Source organism: Scylla paramamosain, chromosome 3, assembly GCF_035594125.1.
Source record: "Scylla paramamosain isolate STU-SP2022 chromosome 3, ASM3559412v1, whole genome shotgun sequence".
NCBI classification, from domain to species: domain Eukaryota; kingdom Metazoa; phylum Arthropoda; class Malacostraca; order Decapoda; family Portunidae; genus Scylla; species Scylla paramamosain.
This window is the reverse complement of record NC_087153.1, coordinates 35,538,141-35,562,246: the sequence shown is the minus strand read 5'-3', so window position 1 is coordinate 35,562,246 and position 24,106 is coordinate 35,538,141. Positions and strand designations below refer to the sequence as shown.

The following is a 24,106-nucleotide window of genomic DNA, read 5'->3' as shown; positions in this document are numbered from 1 at the left end:
TCACACCACAAGCATTGTACATTTGACATCCTTCCATCCTTGACTTGTCTGTCATTCTACACTGGTCTCTCTCACATATGTAAATCTTAGCACAAGTATTATCCTTCAAGCCAAGTCTACATCAGGAAGATTGCTGCTGACAATTCAACTTCAACCAAAAGTTAAATTCAATCTAGTTATCCCACTCTCCTCAGATTGGCAAATTATATAGTGCCTATATATTCCTAAGTAACATGTAATAAATAAGTAAAAAAAAATTAATATACAACTGTGAATACAAAATGGCTACCTACTGCTAGAAATTCTATACTAAATAAATAGCTTGAGATTTCGTTTTTTCTGCAGCCATCTTCCTCTCACTCTCACATGTGCTGCAAAGAGAAAAGCATTCATTTAGAAAACAAGTGCAGAACCTCAGGAATATCTTGTGATAATCAGTGTGAAAAGCATAGTTTGTCAACTGACAAGCTATAATCTTGAAATTAGTGTCACTATCCTGCACAAGAATGAGATACAGGATTTAAACTACCACTTACTTTAATGACATAATACTTGCAAAAATATGACAAACCCATTCTTTCCATGAATATAGCACATGACACTGGATAACAACTGTAATATGTATTGTTAATGGTTTTTGGGTCACCTACTTTCTTATTTTAGCTTTTCTGTGGCTTACTGGTTATTGCCACTTAGTATCAAACTGTCTTTTACCTATTAATTTGATCATTTTTCCCAAGAACCCCCTTGCCAAAAAAGGAATGGCCATAACAAAGACTCAAAGGACAACAGCTAACACTCAAAAGAAACACCTATTTGGCCAATTGTGGTCACAACAAGCTCAGATAACAGTGGCTGGTTTAGCCCAGAAACTCCAGCAGAAAACAATAAGCCTTATTTCTGGAGTGTAATGAATGAGTTACCTTCCAGGGTTAAAAGTCCAAGTAATGATCACTAAAACTATAAGCAATTCCATTATTATGGAATGAAGCATCTTTAAGCATAAGAGGAGGCAGTAATAATGAATGCCAGCTACCTAAAGTGGTGGTTTCAGCAATGAATGGGTGAGTTACAATACAAGTGATCCCTTTACTAGTGAATGACACAAGAAATGGTCCCACCACCAAGACAAATTACCTGGGTGTATGAATGGCCATTGATCACCAGCATCTTCTCACTGGAGTAGCTGGAAATGTTCTCACTATCCAGTGGGGCAGCTGAGCCAGTGCTGTAGGGTGCAGGACCAATCAGACTCAGCAGCACTGGCAGGAACACCAACCCGTGGAACACACCAAAGATGAACACTCCAAAGAATATCTGGGAAAGGTACATTTGTGTTGGCACATCCACAAAACAAGATAAAAAGAAATACAAGGAATAGTGTGCACAGTATTTAATACTGAATGAGATCAGTAATGAGGAAAAAATATTTAAAGCACCAAAAAATTAAGTCTGCTGTTTCATCATCATAAATTGAGCAAAACTTTACAATAATATGGCTTATAATATTATGATATTATTATATTAATATTATGATATTATTATTACTACCGAAATATTTTTTGTAATATTAGCATGAAAACAATAATTTGTAGATGTCAGCAATCAGAAACTTGCAGATATTGGAGATTTAATAAAGATTACTGGAAAAAAAATATGAAAATGTTACAGAGAAGAGGAAATGAAGAATAAGCTTTTTACTCCGGTGTTGATTTTCAGAATAGACAAGTATACTCAATTCCAAATCTTGAAAAATATAAGCTCCTCCCAGTAGCTGTCTAGAAGTGGAGCTTTAAGGTTTTCTTCATAAGTGGCTCACTACATGGGGTTAAACTGTCATCCTAAACACTGATGTTCAGACTAAATTAACTGTAACTGGTACCTGGACAGAGAAGCTAGGGTATTTTAAGGGGTCAATTTTACCTGACTCCCATATATATATATATATATATATATATATATATATATATATATATATATATATATATATATATATATATATATATATATATATATATATATATAAAGTAGAGATTGGGCAAAAGTCATAAAACTGCCCTACCTGGTCAGTAGTGCAAAACAAAAGGTTTCTTGGGACTTAGTTATCCGTCTCACTTAGTGTTCTGGATACATCGGGACTTAGTTATCCGTCTCACTTAGTGTTCTGGATACATCGACATCATGTCTGGCCATCCCTCCACTACTACTACGAAAGAACTTTGCCCAGTAAAGGCAGAGCCTAACAGTCTTTGTCCAGTAGTGTAGGATCTCCTTTACCTCATCTGGTAACACTTTCATAGGCATTAGAAACATGCTCAGTGACCAGTGTCTCTTGGATACTTTTTAATAGTGTGGACAGGCCTTGAGAGACAGGCAAGTGGAAATACTGACCTTGAAGAATGACTCAAAGACATGAGACTCTGAGCCTGCCAGAAGGATGAATGAAAGAAAGGTGGAGAAGGCACCATTCAGCACTGGAGGGCCCATTTCCTTCACTGTCACCCTCACTCTTTCATCACGGCTTCCCTTTATCTGTCAAAAAAGACATAAGTGAGGTGGATATGAAGTGACTTCCTGCACAATATAAAATCCAGTATATTACACAAGCTTAAATTTTATCTTTTCCTTACTACCTTTCAAATAATTACAATAGATGTGATTTAGACACTATGTTCAATTACTAATTGCTAGACAAGTTATATAAAACTGCAACTATACAAGAAATACTCATATATCATCACTTTACTAAGGTCTCTTTAGGCCATTATTTTCAGGGAAGTTGAAAGATGAAAGAATAAAGTCATAGAGATACGGAAGGAGAACAGCTGTTGGTTAAGAGTGCTGTGGTGGAGCGTGTAAGAAAGGCTTTGTCATATAAGTAGAGTGTGTAAAGGAGTGTGGTTAAGTAAAGATGGAGTGAACAGTACCTACAGCAAACTGCCTACAACTGAAGAGGCATGCATGTCTAGTATGGCCACAGAGGAAAGATAAGGTGCTGGGTGACAGGTGTGGAGAAGTCAAATGAAAAAGTTACCTATTATGCAAAAGTGAATTCAGATGAAAAATTATATTGAAAAAATAAATAAATAAATAATCAAGTGAATGAGAATTGTTTTATGAGATATAAACAGAGCATTAAAAAGAAAAGATGAAACAAAATAATGATTTTAAAAAGGGCAGAAAGATGAGGAAAGCATTTTGAGAGAAATGCTAAGCATATGTAAATGTGGAGAAAGAGATAAAGTCTGCTATGAAAGTTACATTATACTGCAGGATTACTTGCAAGGGTTATGAAAGGCTTAAGATGTGAAGCAATGTATGTGTATGTGATTGAATATACATGTGTTGAGTGCCTTTTCAGGATGTTGGCTTGTTATATATGCATAAAAACAATACCAAAAACATACAGTGGTCCAGATGATACTCTTGTTCAAGAATATAACTAATCCAAGTCCAAGTGTTGCTATATCCCTAAGACCGTAAATCTGAGTGTATTAGTGTTAAGTATCACTCCACACCTGCAGGAAGTGAAGAGCGATGTGGACAGAATAGTCAACACACAAACCAATGCAGAGGACCAAGTTGATGCAGGACACTGTGTCAATAGTGAGGCCCCACCAGGTCATCAAAGCCATGACATCAACCTGCAGAGAGAGATGTGCACATGTAGTCTCAGGTAAGCATTGTGACACTCAGAACTCAAGATACCATAATTAGCTGCACTTCTCTTTGTTCATTTTAACCAACTTGCCTTAAATATTTAAAGATAACACATTTGCCAGTTTAATTCTAGAAACTCAATTACACCTTCACCAATAAATGACCTTTCAAAGTCAATACAAAATAACTGACTTCATATTTTCACATCATGCAGAGCTTCTATCTCAAGTAAAAAAAAGAATACACGATCCCATGAAATGGTCAGCAATCACACCATTCACATACGGACCTAAAACTCTACTATACAATGGCATAATCACCAATCCTCAAGTACTCCCTTTTCAATGAGCTATATTTAATTTCATACCATTCTCTATCATAAACATACTTAACCATTCATCCTAAGCATAAAATAAACACAGTAAACATTGCAAAACAAAATTAAAAGTTCCTTACTGTTGTCTCCTTATATTATCTACTACTAACAGAGGAAGAGCAAGACCTGAGGTTTAGCATGTTTCAGTATTTACCAGTGTCAGCACCACACAGAGCAGCACATAGATGGAGCTGATAAGGCTGGCCAAGAGCAACAGTGTCATCACAAACACAGCCGCCATAGCCAAAGCCAGGTTGCGGATAAGCTCTTCTGCAATGATCTTGTCTGTCTCCCAGTTGCTATACTCAGCAGCAATTGGGGCTGCAAAGCCTGTTGGGTATAGACAGACATTTACTTATTTATCTATTCACTGGATAACAATGAAAATATAGATAATTAAATTCATGAGACTAGAAAAATTATCATTATCCTACTCAACAAGGGAAAGGGTAGGAGAAGAGGCAAAGATCACAAACAATTAAAAGAGGAAATTACATACCAGAAAAATTTGCAGAGTCCACAAAGCTCTTCATTTGGTCCATGGCTGCAATGCGCTGACTGGAAGTGTTCAAGATGGTGTGCTGATAACCTAACTTGCTGGCCTGGCAAGAAGACAAAAGAAACCATGAAGACTTCATGCTTTCATTATTATTTAATCAGCGTAAAACTTCTAGTATAACATTAAATTTGCAATACAAGGGGCAAATAGTGATCTTAAATATTTACCACAAAACTCTATAAAAACAAGTCACTATGGTCATCCAACAATACTAAAGGACCTATCTTTCAATATGTATATCAGGATTATCATCCCCATGAAGAACAGATAGTTATGACAAGACATCACACATTGTCTCACAATAGATACAGAAGCATAGGGGAGGTGTTTCCATTCCAACCCCCTCACTCCATCCTTTCAAATCATCTGTTCTGATGTGCAAGGAACATGGTGGAAATATTATTTTCAACCTGACCATCATGTGTATGACTTCATTGTGACCTTCCAACCACAAAAGTATGTACAAAGTTAACACAACTCATTTAAATACACAGCATTCAAACTTTCTGAAGTTCACTTTATGCTTCCCTTTGCTCTATTCATTTTTTTTTTCATACTGTATGATCATAGAAACTTTTTTCAAAATGACATGTGATGGGACTGGTCATGACTGTCCAACACACCACCACAGCCTTCCTGTATCCAGATGTCAAGCACAAACACTGATCCTGAACATGTTAGCAATGCTCAATATCACATTCATCTTGCATACATCTCCCCTTTAATCATACATTTCCACTTTATGAATTATGCTGCCCTCCCTGAATATTAATTGATAACCTAATCTTCTGTATTCAAGTTCCATAAACATAACCTCAAACTTCACAATAATCACACAATAGGTAAGGTAAACTCTGAGTGTTAAGGAAGTATTAATGTCTTCATGTTCCTTTCACTTTGTTAAAGTAGTAATTACTGTTCCACTCCCTGTACTATTTACATCCAACCTAACAGATATTTCAACTCACACCAAGAAGTCACTTCAGTATCAATGGTTCCCACCCTTGACAGCAATGTTTGGCTTCCCAGGCACACAGCATGTACAGACAAGTAAAAGCAGTGTGTACAGAACATATTGCCTCACTAACCAGGACATGAGGTTCTGGGAAGATGGTGTCATTCTCAAACTTGAAGTATTGTTGAAAGCGACCACCTTCTCCAGAGAAGAGGAAGCCTGTAAGTATCTCCCCAAAGAAGGATGCATTCACGGCCATTCCTTCAATGTCTGTCGAGAAGAAGTATGTATTTTTCACTATGAATACACTGCAAGTATTTCTGTGAAGGGAATAAATCCATAGCTATGAATCACCGCTATCTATCTACTTTTGTACCAGACCAGTAATCCCATTTAGGTTGGCCCAGACAATGCACCACACACTTATACACACACATCATTCACATTATTAGCTCCACTAGCCCACAGTGGAATGAGACAGTCTCCTGGACCACTGTACTAAACCCCATCATCTAAGCTGAATAAATATTTGATAAATACATGATGGGCGTAAGCCAAGTTGACCAAATGATCAGTCAGATATGAAAAGATCTACTACTATCTCTACACTTGGAACTTTGCAATGATTTAAGTAAGTCTGATGTGCAATAACTTGCATTAGTCATGATGAATGATCTCAACAGCAATGCTCCAAACATAAGCAACAATTGTACTACCATAAATTATAAAATTGCTCTGCTCAATTCAACATGCTCAATTTGACTTTTTTTTCTTTTTTTTTTTTTACTTAGTATTTTCATTAACATGTCCACTTCTATATTTACACTACAGAGGTAAGCCTGGGGCTAAAAAACTTTTTCCTATTTTCAGTATCTCTTTGCCAGTCAGCATTATTGCTTCATAAAAGTTGAGTAGAAATTAGTTCCCAGTGGGTTTGCTAATGTAGCTTTAATTTCCATGATATCTTGGAGAATTATTAAGTATGTCATTTAAATCAGGATGCATTAAAGACTTCCTCACTGTACATGCCTCCTAAGCCACCACACTCATCTACTGTGTCTTCTTTCTCCAGCAATACTTATTTTAAATGTACTCTTCTCTTCTCTCCTCATTTAGTGTGACACTAGTGGTTCATAATTCTGTCTGCTTACTTTGTGTGTGTGTTGGTTTCATCCTCTCATCTTTTTACAACTATATTTTTTTCATCTCTACCTCACGTCTTTGTCTCGTTTTTATTCTACTTATTTCATACAGGGACTGCCACGTGTAAGCCTGGTCGCTTCTTGCAGCTTCCCTTATTTCTTATGTTCTTATGTTATTATGTACCTGTAATACATCACAGTACAAACAACTGGCTTGAACTAACATGCTGTAGAATTAAAAAGGACAAGTAAGTATTGGCTTCTACTTTACTTAACCAGATTAAATCAAGGCAAAAGAACTGACTTTCTCCTGTAGTGTCCAAGGTGTAGCTGACCAGGCTGTCATACCACGAGTCCACAGAGGAGATGTACTTGCTGCTTTTCATCTTGTCCTCCAGCAGGCTGATGCTGGGGAGTTCTGCTGCATAGTCAAGGGCACCCAGGTACACCAGGCCCTTCTCACCTGAAGCATCGAGAAGCTTGTAAGAGCCCAGTGCTGGTAATGTTAAACCTGAAGCAAGCTTTCACTTTTTTTCTTCTTGCCTCCCAGAATGGAATGTCAAAATTTCAATCAATAATATTCAGTTTATCATTTTTTTTTTTTTTTTTGTTTATCATCCCAACTTTAAATACATTCAAATTTCTGCTGGACTTAATTGCTGCATGCACCTTCAGTTCAACAGTCAAGTCTCAATTACATAAATAACTTGGTGGGCATAACATGGATATGTTATGCTCAACTTGCTGCCTAATTTTTCACAGCAACAAAATGCGAGTCTATAATACTGATAGATATGGCTAGAGAAGATATAGAACGGCTACTTTTCTATGGCTACCAAGAACTAATAAAATGAACAATAGGAATGTCACCTGACTCTGGGTAGTAGTACTGGACCTTGGAGATGAACTGGTAAAGGTAGGATGACTCAGGGATGAACCACACAGGGTTGAACTCCTGCCTAAGGTTGGTCACACCCCATATACAGGTTCCCAACACTGCTGCTGTCACTGCCAACACTAACACCTACAGGAAGGAATTGAGATTGGAACTAGAGACCAGGAAGCATCACCTGAAGATGAATGAGCTCAGCAGGGATGCTAGAGATGCTCCTATCTAGACATTTGGTGATAAATCCTATAATCATGGACAAAACTGTTGCTCAAGAATTTCTGTACCTTGAACTTTCTATAATACAAGTATACAAAGGAAGGGAGTTTCTTCTGTAATTTTTTTAATAATTTACTTATTTGGCCCAAAATGCAGCATATTTCTGTTAATTCTATTTTTTATTGCCTCTCTTACATTCTACCTTGCACTGGGAGATAAAGCACACAAAGAAAAATATCTCAAATAAACAAAGTTAAAATAATAGTCACCTTGACTGGTTTCATTAGGAGGTATTTAGAGTAAATCTCTGAGAAGAACATCTGACATAGGTCCTTTTGGGAGCAGGCATTTGGCGTCCAGTGCTTGTGTGTGTAGCACCAGAGCAGCCCATTGCGATGCTCTGTGGTGCAATGGGTGAGGTTGAAATATGCTTTACAAAAATTCATTAAAGCATGTATTTGCTGTGTTGTTAACATCACCAATTCCAGTTTTTAAATCAACTTTAACAAACCATATTTTTTAATTACAGAACTGACAATGAGCTGCAAGGCTTTCTATGTTACTCAAAGTCAGTTCTGTAAGAAGATATGTCTTGCATATGTGCTTCAGGAATTCTTTTAATCAGCCATCATTTCAGATGGTGAAATTACAAAGGATGATGGAAGACCTACAAAACATCGTTATGGGAACATTGTATTCCCACCACCATCACATCCACACTCTACATACTCTGTCCTAATATATGTGTACTCACTTTCCATCCTGGTCTGGTCAAGGGTGAACCATGCCACAAAGAAGGTGGCCTGGAACACATACAGTGCTATGATGCCAATAGCACAGTAGATGCAGAATGACTGAAGGGCTGGCAGCACCTGTCCAATCAAATATCAAGATGAGGTGAACAACGAAATTAACTTGCCTGGCTACACAGTGGCAGTAACACAAACAAATAGCTATTTCTGCACTCAAATTGTTAACATGAAAAAAATGCAAGACAAAATTGAAGACATTCTCTCTCAGCATGTTTTAATTTGGAGGACTTAGCTATTATTGAGGTATATATAATGGATAATTTTGCAAACGAGTGATAAAAAATGTGATGGGTGGATCTTACAGAATACTTCAGCAGAGTGCAACCAGATAAACAAGAAGCACAAGTAACAAATGGGTTAGAGATGTTATATCGTTCAGGTAACTTACAGTGCTGGCACCAATAGCGAAAGCCACGAAGTCAGTGAGGGAGGTAATGGTGATGGCGACCCCGGCGTGACGTAGCGCTAGGCCAACCCTCTCCTTCATCTCCTTCCGTCGCTCCTGACAAACACAAGCCAATTAGTGATGCAGCTGATTAAAATTTTCTGGTCGCTTTTTATTTTCTTGTCCGTATTTACTTTGAGCCATTAATCCATTGCATTTATTTTCTTAAGCATTTTCTCATAGTTTTCTGGTGATTTTTATTTTCCCACATGAAACCTGACGTGCACTGGTCTATACACATTTTCAGTCTTATTGCAATAATGAACATAATAGTGGAGCTTATGAAGAAGAGGAAACTAGGGTCGAAGGTAATATATAGAAGAATAAATAAAAATAAAAATGCATTACATCATACAAAATGACGAAAATATGAAAATAATTAGGAAAATAAGAACGAGTGAAAAAAAAAGAATAAAATAAAAAGTGGCCACTGAGAAATCTACGCAATTAATATATCCACAGCAAGAGAGGACTCCCCATAGACAAGCCAAACCACAAACAAGGCCGGTGTCAAGTTCACAACAGAGGCGAAACCACGCGACGCGACCGATGGGTGAGATAGCGCAGCAGGGGCGGCGTCGCCTGCAGTGATTAGTATATATATATATATATATATATATATATATATATATATATATATATATATATATATATATATATATATATATATATATATATATATATATATATATATATATATATATATATATATATATATATATATATATATATTGATGCTGGAATAAATAAAAAAGACGAATGAAACTGAATGAAACGAATGAAAAAATGAACTTCTTGAATGAATCTCTGAACCACTGCACCGAAGCACTCACAGCGACATTCAGGTTGTTCCAGCACTGCACGATGACAAACATGTCGTCCACGCCCAAGCCGAGCATCAGCAGGGGCAGGATGGAGTGCACGGGGCCGTACGGGACGTTGAAGGCTGAGCAGAGGCCGAAGGACACGCCCACAGCCATGCCCACAGACACCAGGCCCAGTAGGGACAACACGGGCTGACGGAGGAAAATTCCATGTTGTCAGTTTAAATTTCTGAAGGACTGTAATAATTGTTGTTTTAGGTTTAAGAGTTTAAACTTTTATTATGTAATTAATGGTGGCTAAATATATGTTCTTCCTTTTTGCTTTACTTTGTTTTTTATTGTAATCAATGGTGTCTTACATACATATTTTTTCTTTCTTTCTTTCCTAGTTCATGCAGTCGTTCTAAAGATACTGAGATGTAAAAATTAAAGTAGAGAAATGTCTTGAAAATCATAACTTTTTTGTTTATTATTATTATTTACTTGTTAATTTGTTTGCATTACTAGAATCAATATTAAGCTTTTATTTTTTTTATTTAATCTATTACGATTGTCCTAAAATTATTGAGTAATATTATTCAAAGTAACCGAAAAATGCGACCTCTCTCTCTCTCTCTCTCTCTCTCTCTCTCTCTCTCTCTCTCTCTCTCTCTCTCTCTCTCTCTCTCTCTCTCTCTCTCTCCTTACCCGAGTCTCCACCAGGTTGAACTTCCCCAGCATCACCTGGACGTAGACAAAGAGTAGCAGCATGCCCACCGCCAGATAAAACACGTCCCCCACTATGGTGTCCCCGCTGATCTCGCCGTAACTGTCACGAAAAGGGCAGATTTATGTTAGACCCGACCACACCTATTTGCAAGACAGAAATACGGAAGGATAAATTGGTTATGGAGCACCAGAGTCATTACAGAAAAAAAATATATATATATAAATGCTTTCTTTAAACCGTATTCTGAAACACTTCCACGCCGCACCTCCACTATATTCAAAAGGCTCTGCATAGTTGAAGTTGCACGGTTTTTTAAGAGTGTTTTTAGGGTTCTAGTGACAGATTAAAAAGATATCTACATTATTAACAGGAGAAACACTCTTGAGAGCCTGGCTGATAATCTCTGTGGCCTTTAAAAATAGTCGTGGTGTGAGGGCCAAGCGTTTCAGAATACAGATCTTAGTGACGCCCTGTCCATACCTCCGCGCTGACTGGAGGTACACATTCAAACCCTCGGGTCGTCCAGTGTCGTTGCCCACCACTCGGATGAACTGCGCCTCCCACTCGTACAGCTCCAAGTCTACCTGCAGGGGCGTGGTAGCTCTGAATCTCATGTACCCACAGTACTATTACAGTTGAAAGGGGATATCCGAGTAGTGTGTGTGTGTGTGTGTGTGTGTGTGTGTGTAGACCGGCAGCCCAGGGTTTATTCCGAGTTTTGAACACAGAATGTCTGATCCCCTGGATATACAGTGTCTGCTCCCTATATCTCAAAAATGTATTGCTGCCGAATCATAACTTTGGCTTTGGTATAAAAAGTAAACCGAAATAATAATAATAAATGATAATAGGTAACATTAATAATAATAATAATAATAATAATAATAATATTAATAATAATAATAATAATAATAATCATAATCAGAATAATCATAATCATAATCAGAATGAAATACGTGTATGATTGAAACTTCCCAAATTTCCTAGGAGTCTCCTGGACAGAGAATGAAAAATGGTAGCAATGTCAAGCCTGCCTTTAAATCCGCCTGCAACTTCCGAAAGAGGGTTCAAATTGACGCGCATTCCGAGTTAGGAAAATATTCATGAAACTTTAATAAAACCTTCTTTGGGGCACCGCGAACTCAGAAGGACCAGCGCAAGCAAATTTACCTCTGGCTTTCCCTTCAGCAGTTATGAATACAAGGCTGAAATACTGCAAAATAGCTTCCCTGGAGCCTTATGAACTCTAAATGACTACTGCCGGCAAATTTACGTACATCTTCGGAGAGACCCTCGCCGGTGCCCACGTCCCCCATGTCCACCTCAGTGCGGTTCACCTCCATCAGTATCGTGGTGAGGGCGCTGCGAGCCTCCACCACCAGGCCCTCAGCGTTCGTCTGCACGCCACCCAGGAGCCCGATGAAATCCAACGGGAAGCCCAGAGTGGCACTGCGGAGTACAACTGACCAGTCAAGATACAAATAAATGAGTTGTTTTCGATATTCTGATGACATACAACCTCTGAACCACCGTGCTGTGTTCTCAACAACACCACGAACTGAGTGAAAAATTACTACTACTCTCGTGTACTTGCAAGACTCAGGATAATATGTGTATAAAACATAGTACATGCCATGACTCTTACTGGAAAAGGTAAGTATGCTGTATGTATTTAGCACCGAACTATCCATGTCTGCCTATCTAGTTTGTGTGTATTTATCACCAAACTGTGTCTCTATCTAGTTTACCTATACTTGTGCCAGTCTTTTTCTCTCTACCGACCTGGTGTTGGCGGCGTTCACGTCCTTAATCACGTCCTCGTCGGTCAGGCCCTGGATGGTGGTCTCGTTGTCCTGCCACACGTCTAGGAGGTTCAGCTCGTAGCAGGCCATCTCCGGCGCCGCCTGCACTTCGGGGAGCGCGTCCATGTCCCCCTCGAAGTCTTGCTCCACCGTCTCTTGAAACTCATACGTGGCCACCACTGGAACTCTGGAGACACGCCAAGCACAAAATAAATAGTAATAAAATAAAATGAATAAAGTAAAATAAGATTAAATAAAATCCAACTACTACTACTACTACTACTACTACTACTACTACTACTACTACTACTACTACAACTACTGCTTTACTGCTGCTGCTGCTGCTACTACTACTACTACTACTACTACTGCTTTACTGTTGCTGCTGCTGCTGTTATTACTACTACTACTTCTACTACTACTACTACTACTACTACTACTACTACTACTACTACTACTACTACAATCCTTTTACTTTTTGGGGGACTAGCATTTCCGGTGGCCTTTTTGTTGCTCTTGGCCAGAACCTCTCTTACGAAAAAAAAAGTATAATTCAAATAGTCTCTCATTAAGCAGGTGTCACTGCATGCAGCTGAAGTGTTACGAAAAAAATAAATGCACTTTACTCTCCACGGAATCAACTAATATATTAACATACAATAATACAACAACTTACATTAAAAAAGGAGAAGTCAAAATAGAGTCTCTCAGTAAGCAGGTGTCACTGTCATTAGCAGCTGAAGGATTAAGAGAAAAATAAATGTATACTGTACTCTTAACTGAATCAAGTAATGTAAAAGAATCCTATTTTATCTTTGCTTTTATTTTACATACAAACTGATTGGCTTTATAAACTAACACGTCTAATCTTATCGAAGACTAGTGAAACTTGTTACAGTGACTCAGCTTCCCTCTTCAGCGTGAATAGCCTTGGCTCGTATTCAGAAACGCTCTCTCACCACGACTATTTTCAAAAGCCACAGAGATGATTAGCCGAGTTCTCACAAGTATTTTCCTGTTAATAATATAAGATTCTTGCTATCCTGTCACTAGAATCATAGAAACGCCCTTAAAATCCGTGTCATTTCAAGCAGAACTTTTTGAAAGTAGTGGACGTGTGGCGCAGAAGTGTCCCGCCCCGCCCCAGCCCCGCACACTCACTTGTAACAAAGGTCCTCCTGTGACAGACTCCTCCCGTACTTATCCGTCACGACGATCTCCCGCAGCTCCTTCCTTACTCGGTACATCTGAGCGGCGGATAAACAAAAGCAGGCTGTGTTATCAAAATGAACACTAAGGCAAACTCCTGCACTTTACTACTACTAATCTGTGCACTTGCAACGCTCTGTATAATACGTTTAAAAAAAGTTTACAGATAAAAATCCATTTCCTCTTGAAAAAAAAAAAAAAAAAAACATATATATATATATATATATATATATATATATATATATATATATATATATATATATATATATATATATATATATATATATATATATATATATATATATATATATATATATATATATATATATATATATATATATATATATATATATATATATATATATATATATATATATATATATATTCATATCCATATCATGTCGCTGACGTTGTCTCAATGGTGCGATTAAATGTCGTATTGATATAATCACCAACACGTTGACGAAATAACACACACATGGCAGAATAATCTTAGTCTTGATCTCGGCTGGGGATTGCTCATGTAGGCAACTCCCCGTCTTCTGTCACCGAACTATCTGTCTGTCTATCTCACTCGCTCCTCAATAAGTGTTCAGTGACGCATGGAACTCAGCTCACCTCTCGTATGTACTCCGCCGTGAGTACGTTGCCGGCTTCGTAAAGGATCAACTCCGCCCGCTGGTTGTTGGGGAAGTTCTCGCCCTGCCACTTGAGGGTCTTCACGTAGTCTGAGTCCTGCGAGGGGAAGGAACCCAGACGGAAGTTGTTGGAGTGAGAAGGATTACAAAGAGCTACAAAAGAATTATGGCAGCAAAAGTTTAGGTCCTTCCTTAAGCTGAGTGGTTATGGTCGCTACAATAAATAGTAGTAGTAGTAGTAGTAGTAGTATAGTAGTGGTAGTAGTAGTAGTAGTAAGCAGATACTAGGAAGATAAGTGGATAGGTAGATAGGTAGGTAAGTGGGACAGATCTTGATAAAGTAGATAGATAGGTAAATAAAGAAAAAAGAGGCTGCAACGTGGACGTAATCCTTTCCTAACAAAAAGTAAGAAAAATAAGAAAAAAAAAAAGTAAATAAATAAACCAAATTGACTTCACCAGAGCTCATCCTACAAACCCCAAGACAGCAACACTGTATACCTGCGGAATCCAAAGCTTCTCTGCGCGTGTCTCTGTGTAGAAGTTCATGAGGCCCACGCAACAGGCAGCCGTCGCCACCACGCAGACGGCGATGTAGATCCAGGGGTAGGTGGCGATGCTGCGGCCGTACCTGAGGGAGGGAGTGACTGATTTGAGGCGCCTGAGAGCTGGATTGATTGACTGATTGATTTGAGGCGCCTGAGAGATGGACTGACTGATTGACTGACTGATCTGAGGCGCCTGAGGGAGAGACTGACTGATTTGAGGCGCCTGCGAGATGGACTGACTGATTGATTGACTGATCTGAGGCGCCTGAGAAAGAGACTGACTGATTTGAGGCGCTTGCGAGATGGACTGACTGATTGATTGACTGATCTGAGGCGCCTGAGAAAGAGACTGACTGATTTGAGGCGCCTGAGAGATGGACTTACTGATTGACTGACTGATTTGAGGCGCCTGAGAGATGGACTTACTGATTGACTGACTGATTTGAGGCGCCTGAGAGATGGACTTACTGACTGACTGTCTGATTTGAGGCGCCTGAGAGATGGACTTACTGATTGACTGATTTGAGGCGCCTGAGAGATGGACTTACTGATCGATTGACTGATTTGAGGCGCCTGAGAGATGGACTTACAGATTGACTGACTGATTTGAGGCGCCTGAGAGATGGACTGACTGATTAACTGACTGATCTGAGGCGCCTGAGGGAGATCTCGACTGAAAGGAGGAACCATGTGATCGCCTATTTAGCAGACCTCATCTTAATACCAATAAAAGATGGACGGGAAACCACACGGACACATACATGCTATAGTATATACAGTATAGTAGTGTATATTACTTGACACTTACTGGCCGGTGGAGGGGGGGGGCGGATACAGGCTGGGGGGGACAACAGGGATGCATAGTATAACACGGGGGAGCAACACAGATGCCTTGTAATCAGTGCAGCAGGTGGGAGGGTGGGTAGGGGGACGTAGGTTGGGGCCCAGCTCTACAGATACCACTGCAATGCTCTTGGCCAGGGAAGATACATTACCTTGCCCTTGCTCTCCATGCATCAAGGTGGAGAGGGCAGGGGGGGGGGCGAGTGGTTTCGTAACACCGATACCAGGGGTTCACAAGGATGTCCAAGTAGGCATCATATTGCGCCTTTATGTAACGGTCTATCCACATTCTTTAAAGATTAGATAATTTTACGGACAGGGATAATAAGTGTGTGCTTTAGAAAGAAGTAGCCACGTGTAGGCCTACTGGCTTCTTGGAGTTTATTTATTTTTTTTATTATTTCCTCTTTTTCCTTCCTCTTTCATGCTGTTGTTGTTAATGATAATAATAATAATGATAATAATAATAATAATAATAATAATAATAACAAAATATACAAATTTCCCCAAACTACCTCAGAAAAAAAAAAGAAATATATATAAAAAAAAGCATCACCCAAAACAAGCCTATTAGTATCTTTAATATCATGTACAATTATGCGCTAAGTACATTAAAGTGCATAGTTATTTCAATTCAGAGTAACTATCACTCTTACGTAACACTCGTGACGTAACACAAGTCTTATCAGGAGAGGGTCAGCGCACAATAGGTAAGTCCCCTCTAATATTTCCTATACGTTATCTTGCAGTGTGGCGTAACAAGTCATAAAAGCATTCCAGCACCTTGTATATTCCTCCCTCCCTGCGTGGGTCATTCCAGCACCTTGTATATTCCTCTCTCCCTGCGTGGGTCATTCCAGCAACTTGCTCATAAATTCCTCTCTCCCTACGTGGATCTTTATTGTGCCTTGCGCGGGGGTGAAGGCAGAGAGAGGGCGGAGGACAGCAAGATTAAAGACAGAAGGAGGAGGAAGGAGATTCTTTGGGTAATTTAAGGTCCACAAATGAAGAAAAAGAAGGAGGAGGAGGAGGAGAAGAAAAAAGCTGTTTGCTTATGCCATCCTTTTACGTGACAAAGTTCACCACCTGATTCTCTCTCTCTCTCTCTCTCTCTCTCTCTCTCTCTCTCTCTCTCTCTCTCTCTCTCTCTCTCTCTCTCTCTCTCTCTCTCTCTCTCTCTCGCGAGATACAAGGTACGGACGCTACTTCTCAAGCTTGTCTGGAAAATGTTCAGGTAGTGTGTGTGTGTGTGTGTGTGTTTGAGACATACGTAAAGTGTGCACAAAGTTTGTTTTTCTATAGTTCGGATGATAAATACAACAGAGAGAGAGAGAGAGAGAGAGAGAGAGAGAGAGAGAGAGAGAGAGAGAGAGAGAGAGAGAGAGAGAGAGAGATTCGAATCCTCAGTTTCCCCACTCACTAAATCATTCATCTATCTTTCATCAATCAAGTAAGGCACATCTATCTCTCCACTCCCTCCACTCAGCCACACGCGCAAAAATTTCCACCACAAAATCCACACTCTTCACGCATCCGCAGTCTGTCCACTTCCTACTCACCCAGGAAACTTTTGCATATACAGCAGCAAGTTACCTGTTACATATCACCTTTACGCACTCGCCTTCCATTCTAACACTTACTAGTACAGTCGTGATGCCTGGATCCTCATCTGTAGGCCCAAGGAAAGCTGTCCCACTTCTAACACCGTTCTAACTCCAGTCTACTAACGCTTTGACAACTATGACTTTTTCTCAGCTTGATAAAATGATCTTGTGCATGTTTAGTTTATAATTTTGAAAGATTACACTCACAACAAAAGGAAGAGATTGGATATATTTGTTGCTGTTGTTATGTAGTTTAATTTTTGTCTGGTAAAACTGCCCATGGTTACTCAGATAAAATATAAATAATTAGCAGCTATAGATCATAATTCTGAAAGATAACACTCACAGCAAAAGAAATCATTGAATAGTAAAGCATGTTTTGAGTGTATGAAATTTTACATTTGTCAGGCAAAATTGTTCAGGATTACCTAAGTGAATAGGAGTAATAAGCAGTTAAATTGTTAGGTCAGGAACAAAATATAGGACTCACCTGAAGAATATCCTTTGAAGTCCATTGGAGATGGCGTTGCTCGCCTTCTTCAGACAGTTTTCGTTGTTCGGCTTCCCCATCGCGGCGGCTGACGGAGAGAGGGGCGACGCGGCGGCTTATTCAGAGGGTGAATTGCTCGTTTGTGTGGCCGCAAAGGAGAAACAATTCGATCCTCACTTATTCAATTACTTTATATTTTCAACTTTAAGTTAAGCTCCTCTTTTCGGATCGAGAACGTGTAGCTTTTAATCTTTTCTTTTTCCTCTCTGGAAACTTATGTTCGTGCTTGATTTTATCCCTTAATGATTTGCAGTGGTGCCCTAAACTACCCCAAGGAGTATCTGGTATTTACAAATGCAAACGAGAGAGAAGGGATGAAAGACTGACTGACTGATTAAACGCCGCAACAACTAGGTCATACAACTCCAGAAGGGAACTAAAGAGGGACGGAGAGAAGAAATAAGAGGGAGAAATGAACACGCTATATCGTCCCTCGTGGTCGCAGAGGACTGAATCAAACCCTCAAAACGTTCACTGCAGCCCAGCACCTCGTTATCATCCTCCAACCCTCCCCTGCACAACCTCCCCTCTATCTTATCAAGCTAACTCGGTGATAAGGACGAATTAACTTTACCCCCCCCACACCCAACCTCCCTTTACCTGTCCATTCCATCCCTACCCCTTCCACGCACGGTCCCTCCCATCACCTCCCCAGCTCCCAGTGACTTAGGTAATAGCTGTTGTGTGGTTGTATAAGCGAACGTGGCTCCGTGACGTCATATAGGAATCTCCCCGTTTTTTATGAGTGTTTCTGTTATACAAGGCAAGATAAGAATGGTAGAGCGATTTTTTTTGGGTCAATGCTCGTAAATGTATCCTGATATAAAGACGTGTGATAACTGTATATTAAACGAAGACGGACCAAGAAAAAAAAAACAACGTAAGGAAAAGTAGGAAAAGCAGAAAAAAGAGAAGAAAACAAGAAAAGAAAACGAAATAACAAGACAAGAAAATCGAAAGCGGAAGACAAAAGGAAGAAACTAAATAAGAAAACAAGAAAAGAAAGAAATAAGAAGATAAGAAAAGGAAAAAAAATAAATAACAAGAAAACAAGAAAAGACGAAACGTACAAAAGAAGAAAACGAAATAAGAAAAATAAGAAAAACGAAGTAACAAGAAAATTAAACGATAAAAAGAAGAAAATAAGGAAGAAAAAAGCAAACTGGAGAACAAAAAAAAAGCCAGCGGAAGACGGAACACGGAGAAGGAACGAAATGCGAAAAAAAATAAATAAATAATAAACAAGAAGAAAGAAAAAAAGAGAAAAAAAAAGAAATTACCAGTTAAATGTCATTACTCCTGAAGCTTAACACCAAACATCTATCAAACTTCAACATCACGGTCACAACAGATAGATGGGTAGATGGATGGAAGACGAGTCGGTAAAGATGACATGTAACGGGCTGTGTAACTGTATACCTACCAGTTTGTTGTGTGGGTAGGAGGAAGTGTACAGACTCTGCGGGTGCGCGAAGAATGTGAATTTTGTGAAGAAAATGTTTGGGCGTTGCGTTGTCAGTGCAAACAGATAAAGAAAAGGAAATGCATGGGTAGGAGCGAGGCAAAGCAAGGCACTCTCGCAGTCCATTGGTGTGTGTGTGTGTGTGTGTTACCATTCCCAAACGTAAATCTTGTGAAAATGATGAGTAATGTCTTTCAAGTAGGAATCAATTCTAAGTTTCGCCTGCCTTGTTAACCCTTTTAACCCTTGGCGTGTCACGGAATTGCTTATCGAAGAGTGAGAGAGAGAGGGGAGGGAGAGAGACAGAGACACAGACACGGTGACACCATGAAACACGCGCAAACTATCAACTACATCTTTTCATCAGTTCAATTACAATTGCAATAACAACAACGCGCTAGAGGGACAGACGACAATATCTCTAAACTACACATAAATTTCAACAACCCCTCAAAAAAACATCCGCCCGAACAGGGACTCGAACCCTGGACCCTTAGGTTAAAAGCCTAATGCTCTACCGACTGAGCTATCCGGGCTTGAAGTACGAGGTATTCCTGTGGGTATAAAAAGCAAGAGGCAGCACGTGGGAGGCTACCGGGAGAGGCGGCGCTAAAGTAAGGCTCCCGTCACCGCGCTCAACTTGTCATTCACGCCGCGTGCTAAGGGAAAAGTTTACGTTCCTGGAAACTCAGACGAATAGATAAGATAAACAATACGAAAGGTGCAAAAAAGAATCCAATAAGTGAATAGACGGTGTTATAAGGTGTGGAGTCTCCCTCTCCTTCCTCCCCCATGTTGCAGGTGTGCTGAGGGGAGGGAAGGCCTGTGTGTGCGTGGGTGTTCATGTCGCCCTCCCACCGCTGCGGCTCAGGGCCAACCTTCCCTCTCCTCCCCTCCCCCATCTCTCCCACACCCCGCCACGCCACGCCATCATAAATATTCACGCAAATACATTTTTCTGTTAACCAAAATTGTTGTACGGGATTGTTCGATAACCATTGCTACTACTACTATTACTACTACTATTACCTGCTGCTGCCACTACTATAACCTTTTTGTGTATCAAGGGGATCGGACACAGAGAGAGAGAGAGAGAGAGAGAGAGAGACCTGCTCATAATGCCGTTCCTATGAATGAAACGAGATCCGCGAGCTCGATTCAGTTATTATTGACTACTAACTACTACTACTGCTACGACTACTACTACTACTACCACCATGTATTGTAACCTAAGCTAACATACATACATAGATATTTTTTTTTTTTACTCTGGACTTGGCTATCTTGGTACGTAAGTGATCTTGTATAACGAGTCCTTCTAATTCCTCTCTCAAGTGACACGTGCTCAGTTCAAACTGAGGGAGTTTGCAAGACAGTTGCCCAAAGTACTGTTGACACTCTCTCTCTCTCTCTCTCTCTCTCTCTCTAGGTATGATAACTTTATTATTGATTTATTATTTCATTTATTCATTTATCTGATTTTTTTCGCATGTCCATCGACCTATTTCCCTCTCAATAACGTTATTTTTGGTAATTTTCTCTACAAATAAGGTATATTCTACAAATCACATTATCTAATATCTTCACAAATTAGGTAAACACTAATAACATTTCTTAATATTGTACGTTCGGTACCTTGAGTTTTTACAATCATTTACTGTAGCTCTTTTTTTTTTTTTTTTTTTAGTGTGTGTGTGTCTTGTGCTCATGGTCAAGGAAGCCAGAGGAAGCCAGAGGAGGAGGAGGAGGAGGAGGAGGAGACAACGTCGCGGATAGTGAAACACTGTGAAGCAGAGAGAGAGAGAGAGAGAGAGAGAGAGAGAGAGAGAGAGAGAGAGAGATTATCAGGATGCTTGCGGGGGAGGTATGATAGTGTTGAGGAGGAGGAGGAGGAGGAGGAGGAAGACAGAATGGTTGGAGAAATGAAGGGATGGTTGATAAAGATGGAGAATTAGTAGTGATGGTGGAGGGGGCGAACAAGCGCAGATAGAGAAGAGGAAAATAACGCAGAAGCAGCAGGAAGGGGGAGGAGGGAGAGGGAAGGGCGGTGAAGTACAGGGAGAGGGAAGGAAAACTAAGTGTTAGGACAGGAGAGGAGAGGGAGGCAAGAAAGATGAGAGATGGAGAGAGAGGGGCGAAAATGGGAGAAGGAAAACAGATTGGGTGGAGAGCCGGGAGAGGGGTGATGTGGGAAGGAGAGGGGATGGTAAGAGAAGAGGGAAGTGGAGTGAGATGGGGTGTCGAAGAGAGGATGGGATGAGGGGAGTAGTGTGTGGGGAACGGGAGAGGAAGGGGAGAGAGGGGAGGAAAGAGAGGTGGGGTGGCAGTGAGTGGGAGAAGGAAAGAGGGAGACGAGTAGAGTAGGGAACAATGAGAGAGAGGAGAGGAGGGGTAAAGGGAGGGAGGGTGAGGGAGGAGTGGTGGGAGAGGGGAGAGAGGGAGGGGAGATGCCTGGCCCCGTGCCACCTGTTCCTGGGAGTCGTGTGTCAACAAACGTACACACACACATACACACACGTCTTGTTTTGCTTAAGTTTCAATTCAGAGTTCAGAGAGAGAGAGAGAGAGAGAATTATTTCACACCATGAACGTTTCACATCAGTGAAACATTTCCGCTCACATTATTTTCCTTTCCCTCTTTACACAATTACCTCCTAGCCTATTCTTACCCTTCCAATTCTCTGCTGTCACTGTAGCCCTTACTCAGAAACGCTCTACTCTCATGCCGACTATTTTCAAACACCACAGAGATTATTAGCCACATTATTAAGAGTTTCACCTGTTAATAATACAAAAACAATGTTAATCTATCACTAGAACACCCCCTCTCCCCCCCCAAAAAAAAACACCCTTAATATCCCCGTGTCACTTTAACTAGAACCTTTTGAATGTATAGAGTAGGTGCAGCGCAGAAGTGTTTAACCGAGGCATCACCCTGTTGCTTCTCAGGCCACGTAAACACATTGTCCATTCTCGTCACCGCTGATTTTTTACTACACCGTACCTCCTGCGTCGCCCCCGTCAGCAGTCCCGCGACCCACGCCCTCCTAGTATCGATTAGACAAAGCGTAAAACATCCGCCCGAACAGGGACTCGAACCCTGGACCCTTAGGTTAAAAGCCTAATGCTCTACCGACTGAGCTATCCGGGCTTACATTCAATGGCACTTTCTGTTTATTTCAACTGCTGGGGCACAATTATTCATTCATATTAGGCTCTAAACGGAACTCTTAATAGTTTTTATGATTACATCTGATGCTTCAAGATAAGTAATTTGACTTATAGTTGTTTTTATTTTGTACATGCTGATAATGAGCAAGGGAATGAGGTACGTATATGGTATTAGAGTACACATAAAGGTCATTACGTCAGTAGTTTTGGGTAGTACTGTAATAGCATAACAATATATATATATAAAAGAAAAAACATTCCGTTACATGGTATCTCTCTATAGCAGCACGGCAAGGCAGGAGCGTCGAGCACCAGCTGCCACGCCTCCCCTCCCCTCACTTCCCCCGCTCGCTAACCCGCTTGCCAGCATTGCATCACCATTATGTTGCCCTGTCAGTGAACAGTTCGACTTAACACCATACTGAGGATTATTTGCGTCACCTAAACACTTTCAACGTTTTCTCCACAGCAGAATACAGAAAACAAGTCCGTGGAGGGAGAAGTGAAGTATTTCGGTGACATGCAAGCTCGTTTCTCTAGTGTCTACAGCTTAACATGGTAATAGGAGCTTCAATGCAGAGGCGGCACATGTTACCCCATTACATAAAATATTCCAGAAAAGCGTTGTTTATTTTTGCAGCCTTACTTGAAGCAAACACTTATTATTATTACTATTACTATTATTATTATTATTATTATTATTATTATTATTATTATTATTATTATTATTAGTCGCAGCGTCTTTATTTATTTGTTTTATAATTTTCATTGCCACGAAGAACTATTCTTTCCCACTGGGGGGCCAATTACCGTTGTGTGTGAATGTTGTGTGTGTTTGTTTTGTTTGGGGTACTCCGTGTGGGATTGCCGGCCTGCTGGTGTATATAGATAAAGAGAAAGATTGCGTTGCATTAACGTATCTGTCTCCCAAGTATTACTTTGTCAATTCCACATTAAGACTGCGTAAGTCTGTGACAGTGGTCCACATGTACGGCGTGGTCACTTTTTAGTTTTAATCAAACGTGGAAGCATAATGCGATCTCTCCGCCCGTATTCTGAAATGCTGAACTTTATTTCCATGGAGATGATTTGCCGAGTTCTCGTGTGTGTGTGTGTTCTTGATGTCGAGTCCTCGTTGAAGTATCTCCAGAATCATGAAAACCTTGAGTGGATCGTTACGAATAAATAGCTCATATCAACACAGCACACTTGTCAATATAAAGAATCTGCGAACCATGTTAACGAAGATGAAAGATGCCGATTAATGCAAAAGTAAAGGATCACCCGCATCTGCTTCAATCAGCTGATAAGTGCAGATGTGGGAAAAGAGAACAGGTGTGTAATAATGCAGCTGCAGTTCTGCCAGGCTCTGATGCAGACTGACTCAGGTACTGATGCACGATAATTATTGATCCTCATCCAGTGTGGTCTTATTCCTAACTTTAACATTCCTACGGGGGAAGCTGTTTTTTTTTTTTGTATTTACTCTCACATGTCTCCTTTCTAATAATAATAATAATAATAATAATAATAATAATAATAATAATAATAATAATAATAATAACAATAATAATAATAGTAGTAGTAGTAGTAGTAGTAGTAGTAGTAGTAGTAGTAGTAGTAGTAGTAGTAGTATATAATTATATAATTATTATATATATATTATGTATTATGTATATATTGTATATT

General features: G+C 39.9%; 1 protein-coding gene, 1 long non-coding RNA gene and 2 other non-coding genes across 5 annotated transcripts; 1 reads left to right on the top strand and 3 right to left on the bottom strand.

Moving 5' to 3' along the window:
• Positions 1-229: 229 nt before the first annotated feature.
• LOC135094550 (protein patched homolog 1-like) lies at positions 230-18,286 on the bottom strand. 2 transcript variants are annotated; one of them, XM_063994732.1, is made up of 21 exons: positions 17,725-18,286; positions 14,741-14,870; positions 14,220-14,336; positions 13,554-13,639; positions 12,373-12,579; positions 11,868-12,039; positions 11,071-11,174; positions 10,569-10,689; positions 9,891-10,073; positions 9,001-9,114; positions 8,555-8,672; positions 8,070-8,200; positions 7,563-7,716; positions 6,997-7,155; positions 5,684-5,820; positions 4,536-4,638; positions 4,191-4,366; positions 3,519-3,644; positions 2,392-2,532; positions 1,138-1,317; positions 230-371 (listed from the first exon to the last, which is right to left on the bottom strand). In XM_063994732.1, exons 1-21 carry the CDS (start codon positions 17,802-17,804, stop codon positions 363-365), a joined length of 2,748 nt encoding a protein of 915 aa, XP_063850802.1. In that variant the 5' UTR covers positions 17,805-18,286; the 3' UTR covers positions 230-362. The 2 variants fall into 2 exon arrangements, with proteins under 2 accessions (XP_063850802.1, XP_063850814.1); XM_063994744.1 differs by lacking the exons at positions 14,220-14,336; positions 14,741-14,870; positions 17,725-18,286 and adding an exon at positions 13,069-13,129 and having other exon boundaries at positions 13,554-13,600.
• LOC135094619 (uncharacterized) lies at positions 2,039-4,367 on the top strand. Its single transcript, XR_010263890.1, has 2 exons — positions 2,039-3,676; positions 4,149-4,367. It is a non-coding gene; the product is annotated as an uncharacterized LOC135094619 (long non-coding RNA).
• A 1,423-nt stretch (positions 18,287-19,709) lies between the features above and the next one.
• Trnak-uuu (transfer RNA lysine (anticodon UUU)) lies at positions 19,710-19,782 on the bottom strand. Its single transcript has one exon. It is a non-coding gene; the product is annotated as a tRNA-Lys (tRNA).
• Positions 19,783-22,324: 2,542 nt separating this feature from the next.
• On the bottom strand, positions 22,325-22,397 carry Trnak-uuu (transfer RNA lysine (anticodon UUU)). Its single transcript has one exon. It is a non-coding gene; the product is annotated as a tRNA-Lys (tRNA).
• Between the last annotated feature and the right edge of the window lie 1,709 nt (positions 22,398-24,106).